The sequence below is a fragment of the Gopherus evgoodei genome, chromosome 11 (genome assembly GCF_007399415.2).
Source record: "Gopherus evgoodei ecotype Sinaloan lineage chromosome 11, rGopEvg1_v1.p, whole genome shotgun sequence".
In the NCBI taxonomy this organism is placed as follows: Eukaryota; Metazoa; Chordata; order Testudines; family Testudinidae; genus Gopherus; species Gopherus evgoodei.
In genome coordinates this window covers 76,275,825-76,300,059 of record NC_044332.1, presented here as the reverse complement: position 1 = coordinate 76,300,059, position 24,235 = coordinate 76,275,825, and the positions used below count along the sequence as shown (strand labels likewise).

The 24,235-nt window shown below is 46.7% G+C and overlaps 1 protein-coding gene across 5 annotated transcripts in view; it reads right to left on the bottom strand.

Annotated features, from left to right (window-relative positions):
• TMEM169 (transmembrane protein 169) overlaps nucleotides 1-24,068 on the bottom strand; it is a 30,111-nt gene extending 6,043 nt beyond the window's left edge. The window contains exons 1-3 of one of the 5 annotated variants that reach the window (XM_030579972.1): nucleotides 23,719-24,068; nucleotides 5,799-5,901; nucleotides 3,355-3,790 (exon numbers count right to left, since the gene is read on the bottom strand). In XM_030579972.1, coding sequence (XP_030435832.1) covers nucleotides 3,355-3,658 — 304 coding nt within the window. In that variant the 5' untranslated portion in view covers nucleotides 3,659-3,790; nucleotides 5,799-5,901; nucleotides 23,719-24,068. Of the gene's footprint in view, nucleotides 1-3,354; nucleotides 3,791-5,798; nucleotides 5,902-10,506; nucleotides 10,594-23,718 lie in introns of those variants that run through there. The other 4 variants (XM_030579974.1, XM_030579975.1, XM_030579971.1 and 1 more) reach the window with 4 other exon arrangements.
• Between the last annotated feature and the right edge of the window lie 167 nt (nucleotides 24,069-24,235).

Genomic DNA, 24,235 nt, shown 5'->3' with positions numbered 1-24,235 from the left:
AGTTGAAGTTATGAGTATTGGCTCTATACTGTCTGTATTTTAAATTTGTGCTGTGCTTCTCCATCCCAGACAAGTTGGTGTGAGCTCTGCCTATCCTGCTTGATGGCCCATTAAGGACCATCAGCTACACAATTGACCCATGGAGAGAAGGCAGATACGCCCTGTAACTCAGCAAAGTATGCAGGGACTTGCCCATGTGACTCCAGGCTCCATTTTGCTGTAATTTTCCACAGTAAGAACAAAGAGGTGTTCTTACACCTGGAAAAGCCTATAAAAGGCTAATGCCTCATCTCCATCTTGTCTTCAATCCTGCTTCTTACCTCTGGAGGGACTTTGCTACAAACTGAAGCTCTGAACAAAGGACTGAATGACCCATCCCAGCGGGGGATGTACTCCAGAGACTTGATTTGAACCTGCAGTTTACGCCATCACTGCTACAAACCTGAATTAAGAACTCTGCCATTACTGTATGTAATTGATTCCATTTGACCAATTCTAGCTCTTATCAATATCTTTTTCCTTTTATGAATAAATCTTTGGATTTTAGATTCTAAAGGACTGGCAACAGCATGATTTGTGGGTAAGATCTGATTTGTACATTGACCTGGGTCTGGGGCTTGATTCTTTGGTATTGAGAGAACCGTTTTCTTTTATTGGGGTGTTGGTTTTCATAACCATTCATCCCCAGGACGAGTGGCACTGGTGGTGACACTGGAAAACTGGAGTGTCTAAGGGAGTTGCTTGTGACTTGTGGTTAGCCAGTGGGGTGAGACCAAAGTCCTCTTTGTCTGGCTGGTTCGGTTTGCCTTAGAGGTAGAAAAACCTCAGCCTTGGGCTGTAACTGCCCTGTTTAAGCGATTTGTCCTGAATTGGCACTCTCAGTTGGGTCTCGCTAGAACCGCAACATCACAAGAGGCATGTCCCTTCTCTGGCTCCCACACTGGAGGCACGGTCAGGTGGCTCTGTACGCTGCCCCATCCACAGGCGCCGCCCCTGCAGTTCCCACTGCGCGCCGGAGGGGCCATTGGAGCACATAGGAGCCAGAGTGGGGCAATGCCATGGCTTCCAGGAGCCACGTGGCGCGGTCCCTGACCCTGCAGCCCAGCTGGAGTGCCGGAGCAGAGCAATCCCCAGATCGTGCTTCCCAGCGGGAGCTCGCAGGCCGGATCTGTCCTGCGGGCTGTAGTTTGCCCACCCCTGCCTTACACAGTGGTTACAGGGGTCCCAGTTATACACCCTTACACATCAACTCTGAATTTGGCCCTAGGTCTGTTACTTAGGCTGCAGTAAATCCACAGATAGTTTTTAAAACTAGTCTGGATAATCCGACATAGCTCATGAAGTGAACGGGAAACCAGTGCTGAAGAATAGGAGTGGTGGTTACATTCTCTGGATCTATGGAAAGGCAGGTGGAAGCAATCTGTCTTTGATGGAAAGCTGGGATTGTAGAAGCCACAGAGAAGGGAGTCCCAGTTAAAGATATTTATTTCATTGTTCTGTAAGGCACCTATTGCAAATGCTTCCTTCCAAGGGCCATAAACATATGAGAGACATTTTAAAAGAATTACAGGGAAAGTCAATCCGGCCAAATATGGCCCAATATCAAACAACGTGGCACATGGACAGATCCAGGCAAACCAGTCACCACCACAAAGGATCCAGTCCACACTGGTGAAAGGTAGGGGAAGAAAGGGGCAGGAAGTTGTACAGAAATAACAAAAAGACAAAGGAAGGGGCCAAATATGGGCAAGAAAGAGACAACAGAAGTCCCTGGGACCTGCAGCATAATCTAAAGGCAGCCAACATGGGAGTCTGGCAGAGCGTCTCGGAGATGGAGTTCCACAGTGAGAGACAGAGAAAGTCCCATCCCCAGCCCAGTCCTGGAAGAATATAGGGATCGTGAGCTGGCTTGACCAGCCCAAGCAGAGCTATTGCCTAAGTGGGACACTGGGCAGAGGAGGGGTGGTCAGCTCAAGTCAGAGGAAGGCATGGGCAGAGGTGGGAATAGATGAGTTTGCAAGCCTAAAACAGGATATGGATATTCCCCGGGGAAAGTAGCAATTCAGTTATGACATCAATGAAGGCACGATGGGACATACTTTAAAAACAGACATGCCCACTGTCTGCAACCCTTTTCAGGCTTGAAAACAGAGCAGGACAGTAGTCTGAGATGCAGCGATCTAACTGGGCTGCAAATACAAGTAGTGCATTCCGCACAGGGAAAGGGATGGAATAAACATGAACAGCGATTTTCCTTATTTACTGAACTCTGCCCCCCAACACACACACACACACACACACACAAACCCACCACCACTCTCCTCCCATATCAGCTATGAGTTTGAATAGATGAGTAGGGCTGGACGACCTGGTGAGGACTCGTCCCCGTGCAGATCTCCAGCCGCCCTTCTGGGTGAAAGCAGCTCTGAAAGAGCTCACCGGTGACCGTGACAAGGAGTCCCTTTCCAAAGAGGAAGCTATGCTGAGAATGTATTAACAGGAGGCTGCAGCCAGTGCCCTCTCCCTATGGCACTATCCCAGAAAGAGCCTCTAGAACTGATCAACCTGGAGCCTGAGTTCCCATCCATTTGCTTTACATGCAGTTCTTTCTAAGTAGGGAAGAGGGCCTGATCCCAAAGTCAATGGGAGAAGAGAGTGCTCAACATCTCTCTGCATCAGGCCCTAAATTAGCACTACATTAAAAAAAAACAAAAACAAAAGATTTAAAAAGAAGGGGACCAATGGGGAGCATATTCAAACAAATAAATGGCTAAGAAAACAGACCAAAAAATAACCCCTGGTGCCTTTTATCTGGGATTTCAAACCACTTTCAAACCTGTCTGAAGCCTCACAAACAACCTCTCCAGTATTATGAGACAGGAAAAACTGAGGAATAGAAGTTGAAGTGTCTTGCCCAAGGTCACATCAAAAGTCAGTAGCGGAGCTAGAAAGAAGATCCAGGATTCTCCTCCTGTGCTCCCCCATCAGCCCACCCATCCTGCCTCCATAAAAAAAAACCCAACCCTCGCTTTGTAAATTGAAAATGCTGAATTTTCAAAAAAAGCAAAGGTACAGAAGCCCCAAAAATAACTCGCAGCAACTAGCCTAATAAACGCTACATCTGAGAAAGGGCTTGTGCCCTCAAGTCCCACGGATGCCCTGGGGGGTTCAGAGCCCTCATCCACAAGAGAGGAGCATGCACTTCCATAAGTTTTATCCTTCCCTATATCTTTAAAAAAAAAGACAAGCAAGAGTTAGTGCCCCTATTTACGCATGGATCAATATATTTTACTCGTCAGTGGCTCAACGGCTAGTGGAATCTGGGTGCCAGCTGCAGCTTCTGAGGACACATACCATCTGTCATGGAATTTCCCAAGAACTTGGAGCCTTCTTCTGAACTTCTCTCCCTTCCTTCCTCATCTGCCTGCTCCTCCTCCGCCTTATTTTCATTCTCCGACCGATAAACTATAATAGACTCTGGACGGGACTCTTTCTTTTTCTTTTTCCTTCTGTCCATAGTGGCTTCTCCATCAAAGGTCACTGCCGTAGCCACAGCTCTCCGCAGGGAGCCTCGGTGCGGGCTGCATGTTCCAGCCTTGTTCTCCTTCTGCAGTGCTTCCTCCATCCCGCTGCTGTTTTGAAGCGTCTCATCGGGCATCTCTGAGGAGGTGTTTAAAATCTATCAGCTCCTGAACTTCTGAGCCATCAATCAGGCAATGATTAGCAGGGATGCTCTGGCTTGCAAAAGCATCCTAGTCACAGCATCCAACAGACATCCTCCATTTCCAACCTAAAATGAGAGCGAGAAAGAGAACAAATAAATAATCAATAGAGCGTCACATTTAACTCCACGTACAAGAGCAAGTTCCTGCGGATTTTTAAAGAGGCACTTGCAGCTAACTTACCATGTTAAGCAAAATTGGTTTAAACATGATTTAAACTGACTTATGTGAATCTACATTTATTGATTCTAAAATCAATTTAGTTACACCAACACAAGTTTTCTAATATGAACCAGGCTTAAATGTATGTTCCACATTTAAACAAAAGCCATCAGGACTGGACTGGGTGTTTAATAGGAACGGACTAAATAAGCATGATTTGCTGGGAGATTTTAACATTCCTCTGCAATGCCAGCAAAACCAAACAAAAGCATTGGCAGTAAAACAAAAAGATGAAACTGACAATAAACATACACAAAACTGACTATTTTAGGATCTGGACTGGACAATTGCAGCAGTGAAACTATGGTGCAAATTTCCTTAATCTAGACAAACCGTAGATTTATTATGCAAGGTGAGGTTAATGCAAATAGTAATTGAATGATATGATACATGGTGAAAAGTCAAGCTCATTTTGAAAAACCCTGCAATTTAATAATCTGCATTTCTATTAATAAGAAGTGTAAGGATTTTTTTAAATGTGAGTTTACGTTGAGGGGGAAAAAATCAAGACGATGCCATGAAAAATAAAAAATGAAAATGAAGTATTTTGGTTGTCTTGAAAATTTTTTACTACCAAACCACATCAAAAACTCAGGGCCTATTAATCAAGTCACTATTAATATTAAAAAATGCCATGGACTTTGATGGGGGTTTTGCTTGAGGAAAGGACGCAGGAATAGGCCCTCAACATGCAAGCCGTGTAAGCTGCATCCTGGTGGATAAGAACATAAGAACAGCCAGACTGGGTCAGACCGAAGGTCCAGCCAGCCCAGTCTCCTGTCTACCGACAGTGGCCAATGCCAGGTGCCCCAGAGAGAGTGAACCTAACAGGTAAATGATCAAGTGATCTCTCTTCTACCGTCCATCTCCACCCTCTGACAAACAGAGGCTAGGGACACTGTTCCTTACCCATCCTGGCTAATAGCCATTAATGGACTTAACTGGATAATGGAGGTTCTCTTTTAAACCCTGTTATAGTCCTAGCCTTCACAACCTCCCCAGGCAAGGAGTTCCACGGGTTGACTGTGCGCTGTGTGAAGAAGAACTTCCTTTTATTTGTTTTAAATCTGCTGCCCATTCATTTCATTGGGTGGCCCCTAGTTTTCATATTATGGGAACAAGTAAATAACTTTTCCTTATTCACTTTCTTCACACCACTCAGGATTTTATACACCTCTATCATATCTCTCCTTAGTCTCCTCTTTTCCAAGCTGAAAAGTCCTAGTCTCTTTAATCTCTCCTCATATGGGACCTGTTCCAAACCCCTAATAATTTTAATTGCCCTTCTCTGAACCTTTTCTAATGCCAATATATCTTTTTTGAGATGAGGAGACAACATCTGAACGCAATATTCAAGATGTGAGCATATCATGGATTTATATAAGGGTAATAAAATATTCTCTGTCTTATTCTCTGTCCCTTTTTTAATGATTTCTAATATCTTGTTTGATTTTTTGACTGCTGCTGCACGCTGCTTTTTTGACATCTTCAGAGAACTATCCACGATGACTCCAAGATCTCTTTCCTAATTAGCTGTAGCTAAATTAGCCCCCATCGTATTGTATGTATAATTGGGGTTATTTTTTTCAGTGTGAATTACTTTACATTTATCCACATTAAATTTCATTTGCCATTTTGTTGCCCAATCACTTAGTTTTGTGAGATCTTTTTGAAGTTCTTCACAATCTGCTTTGGTCTTAACTATCTTGAGCAGTTTAGTATCATCTGCAAACTTTGCCACCTCACTGTTTACCCCTTTCTCCAGATCATTTATGAATAAGTTGAATAGGATTGATCCTAGGACTGACCCTTGGGGAACACCACTAGTTACCCCTCTCCATTCTGAAAATTTACCATTTATTCCTACCCTTTGTTCCCTGTCTGGAACAATCAATGGATGATCCATAAATCCATCCTGCATCCACAGGATCCATGCAATTCTCAGACTAGATCGAATCTAGGAAATGAAGAGATTGGTTGTGAGACAGCACTGGCATAGATACTTTGGTGGAGATCTAAATACAGCAAGGCAGATCTAGGTTGAACATTTAAATAATCAGAAGACTCTGCCTGACTGAGAATTAAAATCCCGCCTAACGGATGAAGCAATCCTTCAACGGGAATTTAAAGACAACATCATAATTTACAGCCTATTAAATGTGAAGAAATTGTTTTATTTAAACAGTTGCTGGGGAAAAGTTTAACCTTTTTAGACTTAGTTATATGGTCTAAAAGACCCCTCCCACAAATACAAGGCACAAGTTTTGAGGATTTGAGTTGGGATGGGGGGGGTTGGTTATTTTAAAATTTGTAATACATGATCGAAAGTTTTATTTATGCTTCTCTCTCATATACAGAGCTTTATAGTAAAACTTTAATTGTATTAATTGAATACCTGAGGAAAGACTGTGTTCAGTTGCCTCTGAGTGGCTTGAAAAGTTGAAAATCAAAAGATTACTGAAGTTTTTCATATAGAAAATAAAATTTCATTAGCCATCAGGAAGTGTGTAAAGAGGCATTCCAATAATAAGGCTTAGCAGGGCACTTAAAGATGCATCATGTTAGGCACCCAAAAATCATCAGGACTTTAGCAAATCTTGGCACAAGTCTCTGGCCATTACAGTTGCAAACAGAACCTTCAAATTGTCAGCGGAGTGAAACCAGTGCAATGTTCTATGCCTGAGTCTACAGACAGCCTGAAACAGGAGCTCCAAGAGATGTTGAAATGCCCCATGTCATCTCAAGGAGGGGTTAACTCTTACACCTTAGTATAGTTAACAATGTTAATTTAAATCATTTCAATCCTTATTATAGCAAGCAAGAAAGAATAGGGACAATATTTTGAAGTGCAGTCTTTTCTGAGTGGTATCCCAATCCAGCATCCCAGTCTAGTGTGGTGTCTTCTGTGGGTGAAGTTTGATTTTTGGTAGAGTTTGGGATAATAGCACTGCCCAATCCTAAATAGAGGCAAAGAAAAACCATATAGCAATTCTCCTGCCCCCTTCCGTGCTTTGTGAAAGGGCCCGTGGAGGGTTCGCATCAAACAAACAAACAAACAAAGAGGGGTGGAGGTTAAAAATACAAAGCTTCTAGAAAAAAAGAGTGATTCCTTCCTGGGGACATTGTTGCTTTTCTGCATTGTGGAATGTCTTATTTACATAGGGTACGTCCACACTACCCACTGGATTGGCAGGTAGTGATCGATCTATAGGGGAGCGATATACTGTGTCTCATCTAGACACAATAAACCAATCCCCACACGCGCTCCTGTCGACTCCGGAACTCCACCAGGGCGAGCGGCGGAAGTGGAGTCGACAGGGGAGCCGCAGCTGTCGATCCCAAGGACGGGAGGTAAGTTGGAATAAGATACGTCGACTTCAGCTACAGGAACAGCGTAGCTGAAGTTGCGTATCTTACCTCGACCCCCTCACACACAGAGTAGACCAGCCCATAGAGTAGTAGTGTGCTTGGGAAGTTAGTTAAGTAGGTCTTAACACTTCATACCTTAATCAATATAAAAGAACAATGGATTATCCAAGAATAAAGAAATACTCTTCCCCTCCAGCTCAAACTACCCCGATTTCAAAGAGAGCGCAAAGAGCCAGCTCTTGACATACTAACTTCGGCAGCTGTCCATGTCCACAGGAACTTGCTTACATTTTGAGGCATTTTTAAAAACGCACACTGAGGGGACAAATGGCTGGGGAGTAAATTCACACAGGTGGTGCTTTTCTTCAGAGACTTGCCTGGGACACATAAAAACACTCGTCTAAGGTTCTCCTGCAAAGTCCAGTCATAATGCGTAAAGCTTAGATCGTGCTCTGCACCTGAAAGACTGCACACAGAGCAGCTGATTAACTTAGGGATGGGGAAAAACTGCAGCACAGTGGCCTGGTGCCACTCAGATACCACAGTGAGGGGCAACCCCTCCCAAAAAACTGAACAGACGGTAAGAAACTGAGCTGGGATTAAAATCTGGGAGTTCCAGGTTCTCCGCCTGTGTTCAGCCCACACTGCCTCAAAGAGGAGACAGAAAGTCTCCTACCCTTGAACAGCAACCCACGCAACTTGACAGTAAAAATTAAAAACAGCCCTAAAACCACAGACCGGGCTTTGGGGAGGAGGGGCTGGTTTGTTTTTTAAGTTTATTCAGCTGTGACCTAGGTTTAGCGCACACAAAAATTGAAGGCTAAAACCAATGCAGCGCCCTCAGCTGTTATGATGAAAAAAGATGTGGGGTCATGGTGGATAACTGGCTGACCCTGAGCTCCCAGTCTGATGCTGTGACAAAAAGAGCTCATGTGGTCCTTGAATGTATAAACAGGGGAATGTGGAGTAGGGAGGTTATTTCTACCTCTGTTTTTGGCACTGGCGTGACTGCTGCTGGGATGCTGTGTCCGGTTCTGGCATCTGCACTTCAAGAAGGATGCTGACATATTGGAGAGGGTAACCCACAACTATAGATTGGGCTCCTGAAGTCTATTTAGCTTATCAAAGGGAAGATTAAAGGTGATTTAATCGTGGTCTATAAGTCCCTCAAAGTGTCGGTACAGCATGATAATTTCCATACACATATCAGTGTAGACTGCATTCCCCATGGGAGCACAAGAGCAGGCATGAATCTAATCATCCACAACAGGTGGTAAGGAAGAGGACAATGGCCAGGGCTTCAGAGCTAGCTTGCAGTTTATTAGCCTAGCAATTTGTTATTAATCTCCGTGTGAACACATACGGAAGAACCCCAGGCAGGCCCCACAGTAGCAAGCACTGCTGATCAGGGCTGTCATGACAGCATTAGACTCTATCACACAGGAGTCTCAAGGTTTGCTCCTGTACCATTTTAAGTCAATAGAAAGGCTTGATCCTACTTCCATTAAAAGATATTATTCTTCTCATGAAAACAGAGTGAGAAAAAGCCTCTCAGAAAGCTAAGAAAATCCTTTGATACCTGGTACATTAAAAACAGGGTTCTGTTCTGGCCACAGCATTTTGGGGATTGTTCATAACAGAGCTGAGGTGAGAGGACAGTGTGAGCAGTGGGCACTAACTAGCATCAGTTTTGTATTTATTTATGTTTATAGTCGCAGAAAATGTAAGGCAGATAAATACATCAAGTATATTAAGTGCTTCCAGCACTCTTGGTCTAATCCTTCGTACTTATTTGTAGCACACCGAGGTCCCAAGCAGAATCAGGAACCTACCTTCCTAGATGCTGTATAAACATATAGCAAGACAAGATCTCTGCCCTGAATAATTTACAGTCTAATTTCAGATAAGATGCAACAAACGAACATGCAAAACAATAAGAGGGAAGACAATAACAGTAATAAGCTCCTGTGTTTACATATGCCAGCTCTAGGTCTGTTTATCTATTTAAGGTATTTATCTGGCCCCTGTTTACCACAGTATCTGTATCACAATCTTTACTGGATTAATCCTCAGAACATCCCTATGTGGTAGGGAAGTGCTAGGATCACCATTTGACAGATGGGGAACTGAGGCACAGAGCGATTTTGGGCTTGTCTAAATGAATGCTTAGTTCACAGGAGGCTGGAGTGTAAATATACCTTGCACGAGCCTGCCACACTCATGTCTAAACTCTAAGTGGACCCTGCTGCTGCCAGTGTTCCCATGCACCTAAGAACGAACATACCTGTTTTGAAGCACACTACATACTTGTACTTCAGAATTTTAAATACTATGTACTTCGTGCTTGTATTAAGTACACTTTAAAAGGTATTTAAAATACCAGCAACTTTTTCCCCTCTGCAAGTGCTTCTTCAAAATAGGTTTTTGAAACAATCACATCCCTCACAATTGTCCCACATTTGGGTTGGCGTGTGTGTATGTGTGTAAATAAATGTATTTACATTTAGAAGAAATTTTTTCATTGTTAATCCATTGTTCACATACATGAATAACATTTCATTGTTACTCTTCTTCTTTCTCTTCCACTGTGTGTTCACATTATTTAGATAGCTGTCCATACATTGACCAGACAATTGCAGGGAATATGGGAGTGGACAGTACTTGTGCTTCTGCTTGTACTTTTACTTATAAATACATAAGCACGATTTTCACAGCACACCTGAACTTATAAGGACTTCTGCAATGTGCACTTGGCACTTACACTTAAGTCCTTTTCATCAGTATTTATGGCAACACTGGCTGCTGCACGCTAAAAAGTCCCCTAGCATGCCCTGACCTACTCCCCTTTCAAAGCAGGCTAGATCAAAGTGCAGTAGAGAATACTTCGTGCACAGTAGCAAGGTCCACACAGACACGTAGTGCCACAGGTGCTGGAGCTCAGGGAGCGGTTGCCAACTTTCTAATTGCACAAAACTGAACACCCTTGTCCTGCCCCCTACCCTACTCCTGCTGTCAAGGCTGATTCCATACTCTGGCACTTTGAGTGCAGAAGGTGGGGGCCTGCCAGGATTTTAAAAATTAATACTGACCACTCCAGGTTGGTATGAAACTTCCAAGGTTACAGCTGTTCTCTGACCTTGGATGGGTAGATCCTACCACCACCCAACTGCAAAAACAAAACAAAAAAACGCACCCTTTTTGAGAACCCAAGAAGGAGCACTTGGGAATTCCTTCCTGTGCAGTACCCTCAAGCCGTTTCTTCCCTTTCTCCCTCCCTTGTTTCCAGGGAACAGGTGTGAAAAAAAAACAAACAAAGAAAATCAGCTGTTGCCACCAGCTAATTAAACAACATATGCACAAACCTCTTAGGACACACACAAAAAAATCCTGTTCTTAAAAAAGGTAAATTTTATTAAAAACAAAAAAAGAAAATACATTTGGAACTTAGGCTTTTTGCTAGGTCTGGAAAAAAACACAATTACAAAAATTAAGCATCAAGATAGCTCTTTTGAGGTTCAGCTTAAAGGTTACACGCAAAACAAAAGCATTTGGGAGTTAACACAGAGGAGTCCACAAGCCAATAAGAAAAAAGAGAGAAACCTAATCGCATCTTCCTAGACATTCCCTGATCTACTTACACATTTGGGGATTTCAAATAAGTAGTCTCTAGGTATGATCTGATGGTTTTTCATACCTGGCTTAAAGCTTCCTACAGCATAGTTTAGCCCCGTTCCTGCAATGCGTATCCTCTCCGGAGAGCAACAACAACAGACAAAGGGGAAGCTTTTTCCCTCAATTTTAAAAAGTTCTAGCCCTCCCATTGGCTCTTTTGGTCAGGTGCCCACTGCCTTCTTTTTACCTATGGGCTTTTTTTTAAACCTTTACATGTAAAGCAGGGGTTTCCAGCCAATGGGAGCTGCAGAACCAGCGCTGGGGCAGCACGCAGCACTTCCCTGATAGCCCCTGTGCCTAGGGGCTGGACATGCCGGCTGCTTCCGGGGAGCTGCGCAGAGCCAGGGCAGGCAGGGAGCCTGCCTTAGCCCCGCTGCACTGCCAACCGGACTTTTAATGGCTTGAGCCACCAGGGTCCATTTTCGACTGAGTGTACTGGTAGAAAACTGGACGCAAGCAAACCCTAACGAAGGGTGCTTCTGCACTCCATTGCTTGAAGTAGTTTCCATTATATACAGGGTTTACAGTTTGGTTAAATGGCTTTCAGCACTCCCATTATAAAAACTGTCCCAGCTCCCCTGATGAGTGCCCAACATGGACTTACACTCAAGCTTGTGGTGAATTATACATTCATTTACACAAGCCCTAAGTGACTTGCCCAAGGTCACAGGGGAATTCTGTAGCGGAACAGGGAATTGAACACAGGTCTTTGAAGTCACAGGCTAGTGTTCTCACCACTGGACCATCCTTCCTCTCTGTGTATACCTTGATGGTTCCAAATCACTTAAACTTAATATTTTTTCAAAACAAAGTAATAAGCAATCCCACTTACCCTCCCTCAGGCCATTGCTAATTGGCCACGCCCAGCAGGCATCACAGGAGACGTTTATCCTGTAGCAGAATTTCAAAGAGTAGAGCATAGTGATTTAACATATCAGTTCAAGGAGCAGAACAGAGGGGAAAATGCAGTAAGATAGCTGACAATCACGGAACACTTTACAGGTATTATTTAACTGAGACACCCAACACCGCTGAGAGATACTTGTTATTAGCCCCACTTTGTAAGTGAGGACACTCAGGTGACTTGTTCAAGGCCACAGAGCGAATCAGTAACAGTGCTAGGATTAGAGCTCAGGACTCCTAGCTCTCAGTTCTATACTCAGACCACTAAACTGGGCCTCTTTTGCGCTTCCTTTTTGTGACAGACTTAACTCTTTCCTAGTAACGTTGTACAGGATACATTCCAGTCAAAACTTTTAAAAAGGAGTTTTCCAAAGTATCACTCAGTTGTTTCTGGATGACATTTTCAAAAGATTTGTCTAAGGGTATGTCTACATCTACAATTTTGCAGCGCTGGTTGTTACAGCTGTATTAGTACAGCTGTATAGGGCCAGCACTGCAGAGTGGTCACACTTACAGCAACCAGCGCTGCAAGTGGTGTTAGATGTGGCCATACTGCAGCGCTGTTGGGCGGCTTCAAGGGGGGTTCGGGGAACGTGAGAGCAAACCGGGGAAGGAGACCAGCTTCGCCGCGGTTTGCTCTCACGTTCCCCGAACCACCCTGCAAACCGCAGGGAAGGAGACCTGCTTGCACGGAGGTTCGGGGAATGCGAGAGCAAACCGGGGAAGGAGACCAGCTTTGCCGCGGTTTGCTCTCGCGTTCCCCGAACCACCCTGCAAACCGCAGGGAAGGAGACCTGCTTGCACAGGGGTTCGGGGAACGCGAGAGCAAACCGGGGAAGGAGACCAGCTTCGCCGCGGTTTGCTCTCGCGTTCCCCGAACAAGCAGGTCTCCTTCCCTGCGGTTTGCAGGGGGGTTCGGGGAACGCGAGAGCAAACCGCGGCGAAGCTGGTCTCCTTCCCCGGTTTGCTCTCGCGTTCCCCGAACAAGCAGGTCTCCTTCCCTGCGGTTTGCAGGGTGGTTCGGGGAACGCAAGAGCAAACCGCGGCGAAGCTGGTCTCCTTCCCCGGTTTGCTCTCGCGTTCCCCGAAGCACCCTGCAAACCGCAGGGAAGGAGACCTGCTTGCACAGGGATTCGGGGAACGCGAGAGCAAACCAGGGAAGGAGACCAGCTTCGCCGCGGTTTGCTCTTGCGTTCCCCGAACCACCCTGCAAACCGCAGGGAAGGAGACCTGCTTGCTCGGGGTTCGGGGAACGCGAGAGCAAACCGGGGAAGGAGACCAGCTTGATTACCAGAGGCTTCCTCAGGTATGCTGGGATACCTGCTTATTCCACGGAGGTCAAGAAAAGCGCTGGTAAGTGTCTACACTTGATTACCAGCGCTGGATCCTCTACACCCGAGACAAAACGGGAGTACGGCCAGCGCTGCAAACAGGGAGTTGCAGTGCTGGTGATGCCCTGCAGATGTGTACACCTCCTAAGTTGCAGCGCTGTAACCCCCTCACCAGCGCTGCAACTTTGTGATGTAGACAAGCCCTTAGTCATTCCACTGAAGATGCTTTACAGAATATCTGTTTTACGAATTAGTTCTTTTTTCTCCATTATTCCATAACTTTCCCAAATGTCAAGGGATAACGCTGCTGTGCACAGCAGCCTTACTGAACTCTGGCACACATTGTACAAGAAAAGCTTTTTTTTTAAAAAAAAAGCCAAACAAAATGCCTTCTTATATTCCCTTGCATAAAACTTTCCCTTATGGAGAATCCCAGAACATTGTCTGTCTACCTCTATTTAGGACAAAAATAGTATGTAACAAAGTGTATTCCAACCCCAGCCTCGAGATTGTTTTGTCCAGATTTGGTAGGAGAGGAGAAAGAAACATTTTCAGACAAAGAATGCAAAGCTTCTAAGTTTATCCACAGGAATGAGACTAGTTTTCTACCATGTATTGTCTTGTGCCAGAAGTTTCAACGAGTGACACATGTACATGAGCTTTTGAAGAGACCTGAGGTTTGAATATTAGAATGAATCACAGGAGTGGGAATAGTTTGAGATTTTCAAAGCAATCTAAGGAATTTACAAAGTATCTAAGAGATTTAGACACACATCTCACAGTACAATAGGGTTCTGGTCCATGACTAGAGCTCCTAGATACTATGGTAATATAAATAATTTTAATAGAAGATGTGCTAGACTGCTTTGAAAATCTCAACCTAATATCTGGGCTTACATTTCTTCTGGAAACAAAGCGAAGACACGTTTTCCTCTCCGTGCCCCAATTCCACCCATTCCCCTACAACCACACGCTTCCCCATTTTCCTACCTCAGTGGGCTCTGAGTCCTGCATGTTTAACCCAGCAGACACTGAGTGCTCATTTGAAAGGATTTCATTTGCCAGCCCAATGGCAATGTTATTTGCTGGATTATATGGAAGCAGAGTTTGGAAGCAGTTGTTTCCGCCCCCCTCCCCCACCAGCCACCCCACCTTTAGGGCTAAACCACCTCTAAATGGTGTACATTGTGCACACACATATACGTAAGAGAAAGAACTGCTGATGGCCAGTTTTTGTACCCAGGGTTCGCTGACCCATAATGCAACATGGACTTTGATGATGGCTTCTGCTAACCCAACCAGAGGATGAGCCACAATTTGTAGCCACTTATAAAACTTGGGAAAGGGGGAAGGGCTGGAATGCGGTTATTGGAATGCAAGGGTGGGAGACTTACAAGTCCTTATCTTGACAAGAAAAGGTGTGGGAGAACCCAGTGGGGGAAAGGTACATGGAGGAGGAAGATGTTCCTTGTTTAATTATAAAGCAAAAGCTCACTGCTGTGTGGTCCATTGGAGACCGCTGTCTAAAACCAAATGTAGAGGTGGATTATTTGAAAAATGTTTACACAAGGCCAATACGCTCACTGACTTCAATTCAGAGTTCTGCCTGAGTAACCACTGAGTAGGAACATCAGGATTTGGCCCACAAGGAGTTACTGAACAGCCACACAGGATAAACTGACAGAACTGGAAGCATCCATAGGGAGTGATCCAGGACTGCTTACACGTCACATAATAAATATCATCTAGGATATTTAGAGAGACCCTCTAAAGGTAGGAAATGGATGGCTCAGGGGACCTGCAGTAGGACACAGAGCATATCACTTCGCTGCAGTCAGCTTGGGTGACTGTCACTAGGTCTGAGTACCTGGGTAGAGAGGCCCTACTGCAAAAACTTAAAATGTCCCACACCTGCGTGACTGCATCCATGCTGGTGCTGCACACATCCACCTGAGGAGGTAGGCTAGGGCTTCTGGGGGGCTATTCCCTGGTTCTTAGCACTGCACTAAGTACTCTGAATTCTTTCACAGTGTATTGTAAGAGAACTTTGGCTCAGGACCTGTGTGGAAATGTTCTTAGTCTGCCAACTCACTAATGTAAACAACTTCCGGTCCTCCGCCTCTGTTGCAACCCATGACGAGGTGTGAAGTTTACTGTGAATGATGACCTGATCCAGCTGTTGGCTTTAATGCAACCTTCATTTTGACAACAGGAGGCAGATGCAAGACACGAGACCTGGTGGAAGGCATCTTGGCAGCATGGTATGTTGCTAAGGAGATCATGCTGGTTCCTCCACTGCATCCTCCCTGGTGCGTTCCCTTATCTCCTTCCCAAAGACTGTTCAAATACTGTGAAAGTGCTGTAGAAATACAGCAGCCTAAATACAATGTGGGGTTTAAATGCCAAACTGGTGTACATAACCTAGAAGGTGACTTCTGGTACAGAAGGAAGGTGTTCATAGAGAGGAAGAACTATGGCCCAGTGGGAACTGTGGGAAGGCACCGGAGGATTAGCAGCACTGCAAAGTGGGTGTGTTACCAGCCTGGGTTAAAGCAGGACCCAGGCTCAAACCCATATCGCCTAACTGTACCAGCTAGCTGGGTTTAAAGCACCTCTAAACCCAGATGAGAGGTTTGTGTGTGTGGACGGTAGTCAGGTTAGAGGCAACACCTGGGTAAGAGCCTTAGGCCTTGTCTACACTACAGAGTTGCAGCGCTGGTGAGGGGGTTACAGCGCTGCAACTTAGGATGTGTACACACTTGCACAGCACGGCCAGTGCTGCAACTCCCTGTTTGCAGCGCTGGCTGTACACCCGCTTGAGCCTCGGGTGTAGAGGATCCAGCGCTGGTCAGCAAGTGTAGACACCCACCAGCGTTTTTATTGACCTCCGTGGCATAAGCAGGTATCCCAGCATACCTTAGAAGCCTCTCTGGTAATCATGCAAACTCCACTGCCCTGGGCTCACCTGACCCCTCCTTTAAATGCCCCAGGAATTTTAAAAATCCCCTTCCTGTTTGCTCAGCCAGGTGTGGAGTGCAATTAAGCAATCAATCACTCAGCGACCATGCCTCCAAGCACCAAACGAGCCCCAGCATGGACCAATGCAGAGCTGCAGGACCTCATAAGTGTTTGGGGAGAGGAAGCTGTGCAAGCACAGCTGCGCTCCAGAAGGAGAAATTATGATACCTCTGGGCAGATATCGCAGTCCTTGATGAGAAGGGGCCATGAACGGGACGCGTTGCAGTGCAGGGTCAAAATTAAAGAGCTGAGGAGTGCTTACTGCAAAGCTCGTGAGGGAAATCGCCGCTCAGGAGCTGCCCCCACGACCTGCCGTTTTTACCAGGAGCTGGATGCCATACTTGGGTGTGACCCCACTGCCAATCCTAGGAGCACGATGGAGAGTTCAGAGCAGGGAGAAGTGGGGGAGGTTGTAGAGGACGGCGACAGTGAGGCTACTGGCGTGGAGGGAGACACCCCGGAGTCCCAGTACACATGCAGCCAGGAGCTCTTCTCAAGCCAGGAGGAGGCTAGCCAGTCGCAGCAGCTGGAAGTTGATGGTGAGGAAGAAGCTGAGGATCGTGCTCGGGGTAAGATTTTTATGTTTTGGGAGAGGACGGTTTGGGTTATGGCTGCCTGCATGCATGCCTAAACGTGGAATAGCCCATTGATTTGCTCTATCACGTCTCTGTAATCTGCCTCGGTAATCTCTTGAAAAGTTTCAGCAAGAGCGTTTGCAATTTGCTTTCTCAAGTTGATCGGGAGAGCCACCGTGGTCCCTGTCCCGGTCAGGCTAACTCGTCCGATCCACTGTGCAGCGAGGGGTGGGGGGACCATGGCTGCACACAGGCAAGCTGCATAGGGGCCAGGGCGGTATCCACATTCCTGTAGAAGACCCTCCCTCTCTTCCCAGGTAACACGCAGCAGTGATATGTCTGGCAGTAGGAAACCCTGTTGAGAGTTTAGGGATACTTGAGTGCAGGGCGCCAGGTTCACGTTTCCCCAGCCCATGGCGCTCTGTTGTTAACCCTCCCCTCCCAGCACGTAGCCAGCCACGCGGTGCGCTCCTGTGTTCCCCACCCCCCCTCCAAGCAGGCATCCAGCACCGCGGTGTGCTCCGGTGTTATGCACCCCCCTCCAAGCAGGCAGCCAGCACCGCGGTGCGCTCCAGTGTTCCCCACCCCCCCTCCAAGCAGGCATCCAGCTCCGCGGTGTGCTCCGGTGTTCCCCACCCCCCCTCCAAGCAGGCATCCAGCTCCGCGGTGTGCTCCGGTGTTCCCCCCCCCCCAAGCAGGCATCCAGCTCCGCGGTGTGCTCCTGTGTTCCCCACCCCCCCCCCCCCAAGCAGGCATCCAGCTCCGCGGTGTGCTCCTGTGTTCCCCACCTCCCAGCACATAAGCATCCACGCGGTGTGCTCCTGTGTTCCCCACCTCCCCTCCAAGCAGGCATCCAGCTCCCCGGTGCGCTCCGGTGTTCCCAACCCCCCCTTCCAGCACGTAAGCATCCACGCGGTGTGCTCCGGTGTTATGCACCCCCCTCCAAGCAGGCATCCAGCACCGCGGTGCTTCCCCCGCCCCACCAGCAGGACGGCGTGAACGCGGACCAAAAAACACCCCTCCCCCCCAAGCAGCTCACCACCTTCCTGTTCACTACTGTCCCCTCTTCAGGACACCAGCTACCTCCTGTACCCATTGCTGATAAACCCCAGTGACCCACTGGTCAATTCCCACTCCCAAGGGGAAATAGGGGCAAAACCACTCACCCCATTGCTCGCCATGACTTAGCTTGCCTGCCCTCTCTGTGTTATGTGAGGTATGTGAGAAGGATGCTACCAAAAGTCTAAAAAGTCCTTCAATGTGTGATAATAAACAATGTAGCCTCTGTGTATTACATGGTTCTATCTCTCTTTTTTCTAGTGACCTTGACTACTGCAGCCGGATCACCGGCCTCAAGTAGGTTGCAGAACTTGAGACGGAATCCTAGAAAATCAAAAGAAGAATTGATCAAATCTGTTATGAGCCACTACAACAGAGAAAGTAGGAAGACACAGGAATGGAGAGAGAAGATGTATGAATGGAGAAAGAGTGTACATGAATGGAGGCAAACAGAAAGCAGGAGAAAGGAATTGTCTGCCAAAAAAACCACAAAGCAGATGATAAGCCTCCTGGCTCGCCAAACTGAGTCTTTCGAGTCTCTTGTTGCCATGCAGATAAATATGTACCGTTGTAACCCACAGCCCTCCCAAAGCCCTCTTCCTTGTTCCCCAGTATTTCCACAAAACAACTTTCTCCAGCAGCCAGTTCCTTATTATCCTCAGCTGCCCCCAACACCTGTACGATCACCTACCAGCCCTGATAACTATAATTCTTACCCTGTTCACTCCACCCCCATTATTCTGCAGCATAGTAATCCTGAAGTGCAGCAGACATTGAATAGTGATCAAAATAGGACATATTCAAACCTGTGAATGTACAGTCCACCACCCCAACCCCCTTGCCTGTTATGTACTGTATGTTGAATAAAGGTTTTTTTTCTTTTTCACTACGTTATATTATTGCTGGAAGTGGTAAATATTATACACCAAGGTAAAGCAAAGCACATCAAATGCATCAAACATTACTGTTGGCTCTCAGCATCAAATTGCTCCCTTAAAGCATCCCTAATCCTTGAAGCCCTTTCCTGGGCCTCCCTATTAGCCCTGCTCTCTGGTTGAGCAAACTCATCCTCTAGGCGTCGAACCTCGGAGGTCCATTCCTCACTGAATCTTTCACCCTTCCCTTCACAAATATTATGGAGGGTACAGCACGCGGATATAACAGCGGTGATGCTGCTTTCCACCAAATCTAGCTTCCCATAAAGACAGCGCTAGCGTGCTTTCAAACGGCCAAAAGCACACTCCACAGTCATTCTGCACCGGCTCAGCCTGTAGTTGAACCGCTCCTTGCTCCTGTCAAGCTTCCCCGTATATGGTTTCATGAGCCAGGGCATTAAGGGGTAAGCGGGGTCTCCAAGGATCACAGTGGGCATTTCGACATCCCCTACTGTGATCTTGCGGTCTGGGGAAAAAAGTCCCAGCCCTCAGCCTCCTGAACAGGGAACTGTTCCTAAAGATGCGTGCATCATGCACCTTTCCAGGCCATCCTGAGTAAATGTCAGTGAAACGCCCATGGTGATCCACAAGCGCTTGCAGAACCACGGAGAAATACCCCTTGTGATTAACGTACTCTGATGCCAGGTGGGGTGGTGACAGAATAGGAATATGCGTCCCATCTATTGCCCCTCCACAGTTAGGGAACCTCATTTCTGCAAAGCCATCCACAATGTCCTGCACGTTCCCAAGAGTCACGGTTCTTAGCAGGGTGCGATTAATGGCTGTGCAAACTTGCATCAGCACCATTCCAACGGTAGACTTTCCCACTCCAAACTGGTTCGCCACCGATCTGAAGCAGTCTGGAGTTGCCAGCTTCCAGATTGCAATAGCCACCCACTTCTCCACTGGCAGGGCAGCTCTCAATCTCGTGTCCCTGCGCTGCAGGGTAGGGGCGAGCTCAGCACACAGTGCCATGAAAGTGGCTTTTCTCATCCGAAAGTTCTGCAGCCACTGCTCGTCATCCCAGGATTGCAGGACGATGTGATCCCACCACTGAGTGCTGGTTTCCCGAGCCCAAACGCGCCGGTCCACGGAGCTGAGCACGTCTGTTACTGCCACAAGCAATTTACTGTCTTCACAGTGAGGCGATTCAATATCATCGTCTGACTCCTCACTGTCACTGTCACTCTCACTTTGCAGCTGAAGGAATAGCTCCACTGCCAAGCGCGATGTGCTGGCAACATTCCTCAATAAGGTCGTCAGCTGCTCAGGATCCATTTATAAAAAAAAAATCGCAGAAAAAGCGCTGTAGAATCACAATGCCGCCAAACTGCTCGGAATGTGTAGCAAAGTACCACGGGGCGTTGGAACAGGAAGCGGAAAGACCCGCACACTTCCTTCCCCTTCCCATAAGCCACAGCGCCGAAATGGGACGAGGTGCTCTGTGGGATAGCTGCTCACAATGCACCACTCCCAACAGCGCTGCAAGTGCTGTAAATGTGGCCACACTGCAGCGCTGGTTGCTGTAAGTGTGGCCACTCTGCAGCGCTGGCCCTATACAGCTGTACTAACACAGCTGTAACTACCAGCGCTGCAAAACTGTAAGTGTAGACATGGCCTGAGTTATCTCTGCTGTGATGCACTGGTTCAAACACAACGCAGATTGGTAGTGACCCGAGTAATTTCCTGTGGTGGCAACATGAACAGGCATTGGTGGGTTTGGTCCAGGTCTCAGTGCGTAGATTTCTATTTCATAAATGGCAGTCTCCTAAGGGAGAACAAGGAGTGGAGCTCTCCACTACACCACAGAACTGGTCCCTGCAGGGCACAGTTAAGGCAAACGCTCACAAAACACTGCTGTAATTTTGTAAAACATTTAAACTATGGCATTCTAACATTAGATTACAAATTCTTGCAAATCTCAGTAAAAAGTAAATAACTTCTCTTGATGGGAGAGTGAAGGCATTTGATATTCTTCACTCTGATAAAACTAATATGCAAGCGGTGTGTAGATATAACTCAATGGTTTGTGGCTTGGTAGTCAAGCAGGCACTTTAGAAGCTGAAGACCTAGTTCGCAAACATAGATGAGTGTTCCTCCCTGGGATTAATTAAAGTTCTGTCTGCTATAGTCTATTTGGGATATGCACAGCAGCCACCGGCAATTAATAGGACTCTATATGGCCTCGAGATCATGGCAATGTGGAAGATAATTAAAGAATGTCTTAGACCGCCATCCACAGCAATCCATACTTTGCCTGAACGGAGCTCTTTAATACAGCGTTTTAGAACTTTAAAATGCTATAGAAACATTAATGAATCTGGAAGGCAGCAGTGTCTGACGGGTACAGCATACACTAGGAATCAGAAGGCTGGAGTTCTATTCCAAGCTTGTCTCTGACTTGCTGAATGACAATGGCATAGCGGCAAACACCGTTCCTCAGTTTCCCGATATGGAAAGTGGGAATATATACACTCTTTCATATTACAGTTTATGATCTTCAGATGAAAGGTGCTATATTATAAGTGCTTTTATTATTAAAAGGTTAATTTTTACCATACCTACCAGGAAAATAATTGTTATCCTTATTTTAGAGAGGGGGAAACTGAGGCAAAGAGACGTTAGCTGACTTACTTCTTTAATTAGTACATATGACTTCTACCAAGTAACCTCTTACTGGGAAAAAATAGGCAGAGATGATTGTTAATGATGTTTTCAATCTTTGTGCTCTCATCTAACGGGATGACTAGAGAAACCAATCTGCGCACTTTATTCAAACACAGGATCTACCAGGCACACCAACACTGGTTAAAAAATGAAAATGATCTGTGCTGGATTGGGAAAGATCTGTCTATTTTTTGTTGAGCAAAACTCAAAATAATGCTGAATGTTCCCTGCAGCAACTGAATGACTGATACTGGGTTTGTTGAGGGAACTATTTAAAAATGCCAGAGCTCTGCCTTTTCATTAGCACAAAAGGGGCTGCGTTCGAGACATTTTAAAAGGATCGGATGATACCACTTTCAATAATAGTTAGATTTCATCACACCAATGGCTGTTTCTGAAGAGAGAATTTTCCATTCAGAGTATGGGGCTCAGGTATTACAAAATGATACTATCCTTGACATGTATTAAAACACAAAATTAGGGAATCATTCAAGAATAATGTAGAATCAATTCAAAATAAGAGAAAACTGGAAGCTGCCTTTTTCTAGTTCTATGCAAAATAACTGAGAAAATATAGAAAGATAAATATAATTTAAAAAATCATTCCCTCTTGAGAAACACGCAACATTAAGGAGCTGCTATTTTCTTGGAGAAAGCTATAGACTGAGAGGTGCATAACTCAGCTGGGATGTGTATGAATGATCCTGAAAGTAAGGAGTTTGAGATAAATTGAGATAAAATATTATTTTAAGCACACTTAACATAAATGCAAGCACTGATTTTTCTGGTGAGCAATTTACATCTTACGATGAAGGCTTTGCAAAACTCATAAGAATTGTTAAAAAGCACAAGGTCATTTAAGGATAAAGCTCCAAGAAATATAATTTCAGAGCAATGCATTTTATTTTATGGTTAATAAGATTTATAAAACAAACACCCAGAGTTTTGCCAGGATTTCTCCTCTGAAAAAACCTCTCGTTGGTTTAAGAGGGAATATGCACGCATGTGAAACTAATTCCCTTTTGCTTCTTTAAAAAAGGATTTCCTCTTCAAAGGGAGTGGGCAGGAATCCACCAGCTTCAAAGGGGGAGACATGGAGCTAAGAATAGATCAGACCGCAGAATAAGAGGGGGAGGGGGCTGAGTGGGTTTGTCCTAGTGCCTTAGAGAACTGCAGTCTCAGCTGCTGGGTGAGACTTATTTTTTGCTAGGAGCAAAAGACAAAAAATATATCCATCCCACCAAGTCTCTTTATTCCACTCAATAAAGCAAGCGACTGTCTCCAGCTCAATCAATAAAGCCCAACGTCCGAGTGACCTGGACAAGACCACGATTTTGGAAAAGAGAGCAAATACAATCCGAGGTCAATATCGCCTTTCACAGAACGCATGGCAATAAATCCCCTTCATTTCAGAGGCAGCAATAGACTTCAGCAGTTCTTTGCACAGCCCTGTCCGGTGCCCAGGAGAATGGGGCAGGGTTTGCTGAGCCCCATTTCATTTGTTTTGCTATATTCGAAGTGCGAGACCCTTTTATTTTGGGGGGACAGGCTTAAAAACGCCCTTCTGTCTAAAATTTGCTCACATGCCAGTATGCCCGCAAGGAGAACCCCTTTGCAACCTGCGTACAGACATGCAATTCTCACACGCAATGGGGGGGACTCCTCCAACGTGCATGCCAGCAAGGCACCATCACATGCACATGTGCCTGGGAGGTGAAATCCCCCTCTCCAAGATGCGTAAGCCATTCACACCTGCAAGGATGAACCCTTCCCCAACGTGCACGCATGGAAGGAATCCGTAGTCACATGCATACACGCGTCGGCAAGGTGACGTCTCCAAAATGCACACCTGGAGTCCTCCCACCCAGAGCGGGGATGCTCTATAGACTTCATCCGCATAGACTTAAATAATAAACCTCCTGTCTGTAAATTCAAGCGGATGGGACAATTCATTAGGAGCAAGGCGGAATGTGCGCCCTTGCTCCCACACAGGGAAGATCGCCCACTGCAGCTTGTTGAAGAGTTTGTAGGTGTGGTGCCTCTCCCTCTCTCCTCCCCCCGTATTTAAAACCGCAGCAGCACCACTTACAACGGGGCAGGACTCTGCTGCTGCACCGCCCCGACCTGGAAATTTCAAAAGTAGAACCGGGGGAGGGAGCGGTCGGGCCAGTTATACCGACTCAAATGCAGAAGAGAAAACGACCTTCAAGATAGCAAAAATCACCTGACGCGAAATCAGACTTACCTGCTGCCCCGCAGCTGGGTCTGCGTGGGGGCCGGATGCTTCCGACTCCAACTGGGTCTGCAGAGGCGGGTGGGAGGGCTGGAGACGCGCCCGCCCCCAGCGGGTCTGCAGTGAGGGGCGGAGGGCTGGAGACGCGCCTGCCCCCAGCGGGTCTGCAGTGAGGGGCGGAGGGCTGGAGACGCGCCTGCCCCCAGCGGGTCTGCAGTGGGGGGTGGGGGGGTTGGAGACGCGCCTGCCCCCAGCCGGTCTGCAGTGGGGGGATTGGAGACGCTCCGGCCCCCAGCCGGTCTGCAGTGGCGGAGGGGGGGGGTGTTGGAGACGCTCCTGCCCCCAGCCGGTCTGCATTTGGGGGGGGGCTGTTGGAGACACTCCTGCCCCCAGCCGGTCTGCGGTTGCGGGGGGGGGGGGGGTTGGAGACACTCCTGCCCCCAGCCGGTCTGCGGAGGGGGGAGGAGGAGGGGTGTTGGAGACGCTCCTGCCCCCAGCCGGTCTGCGGTTGCGGGGGGTGGGGTGTTGG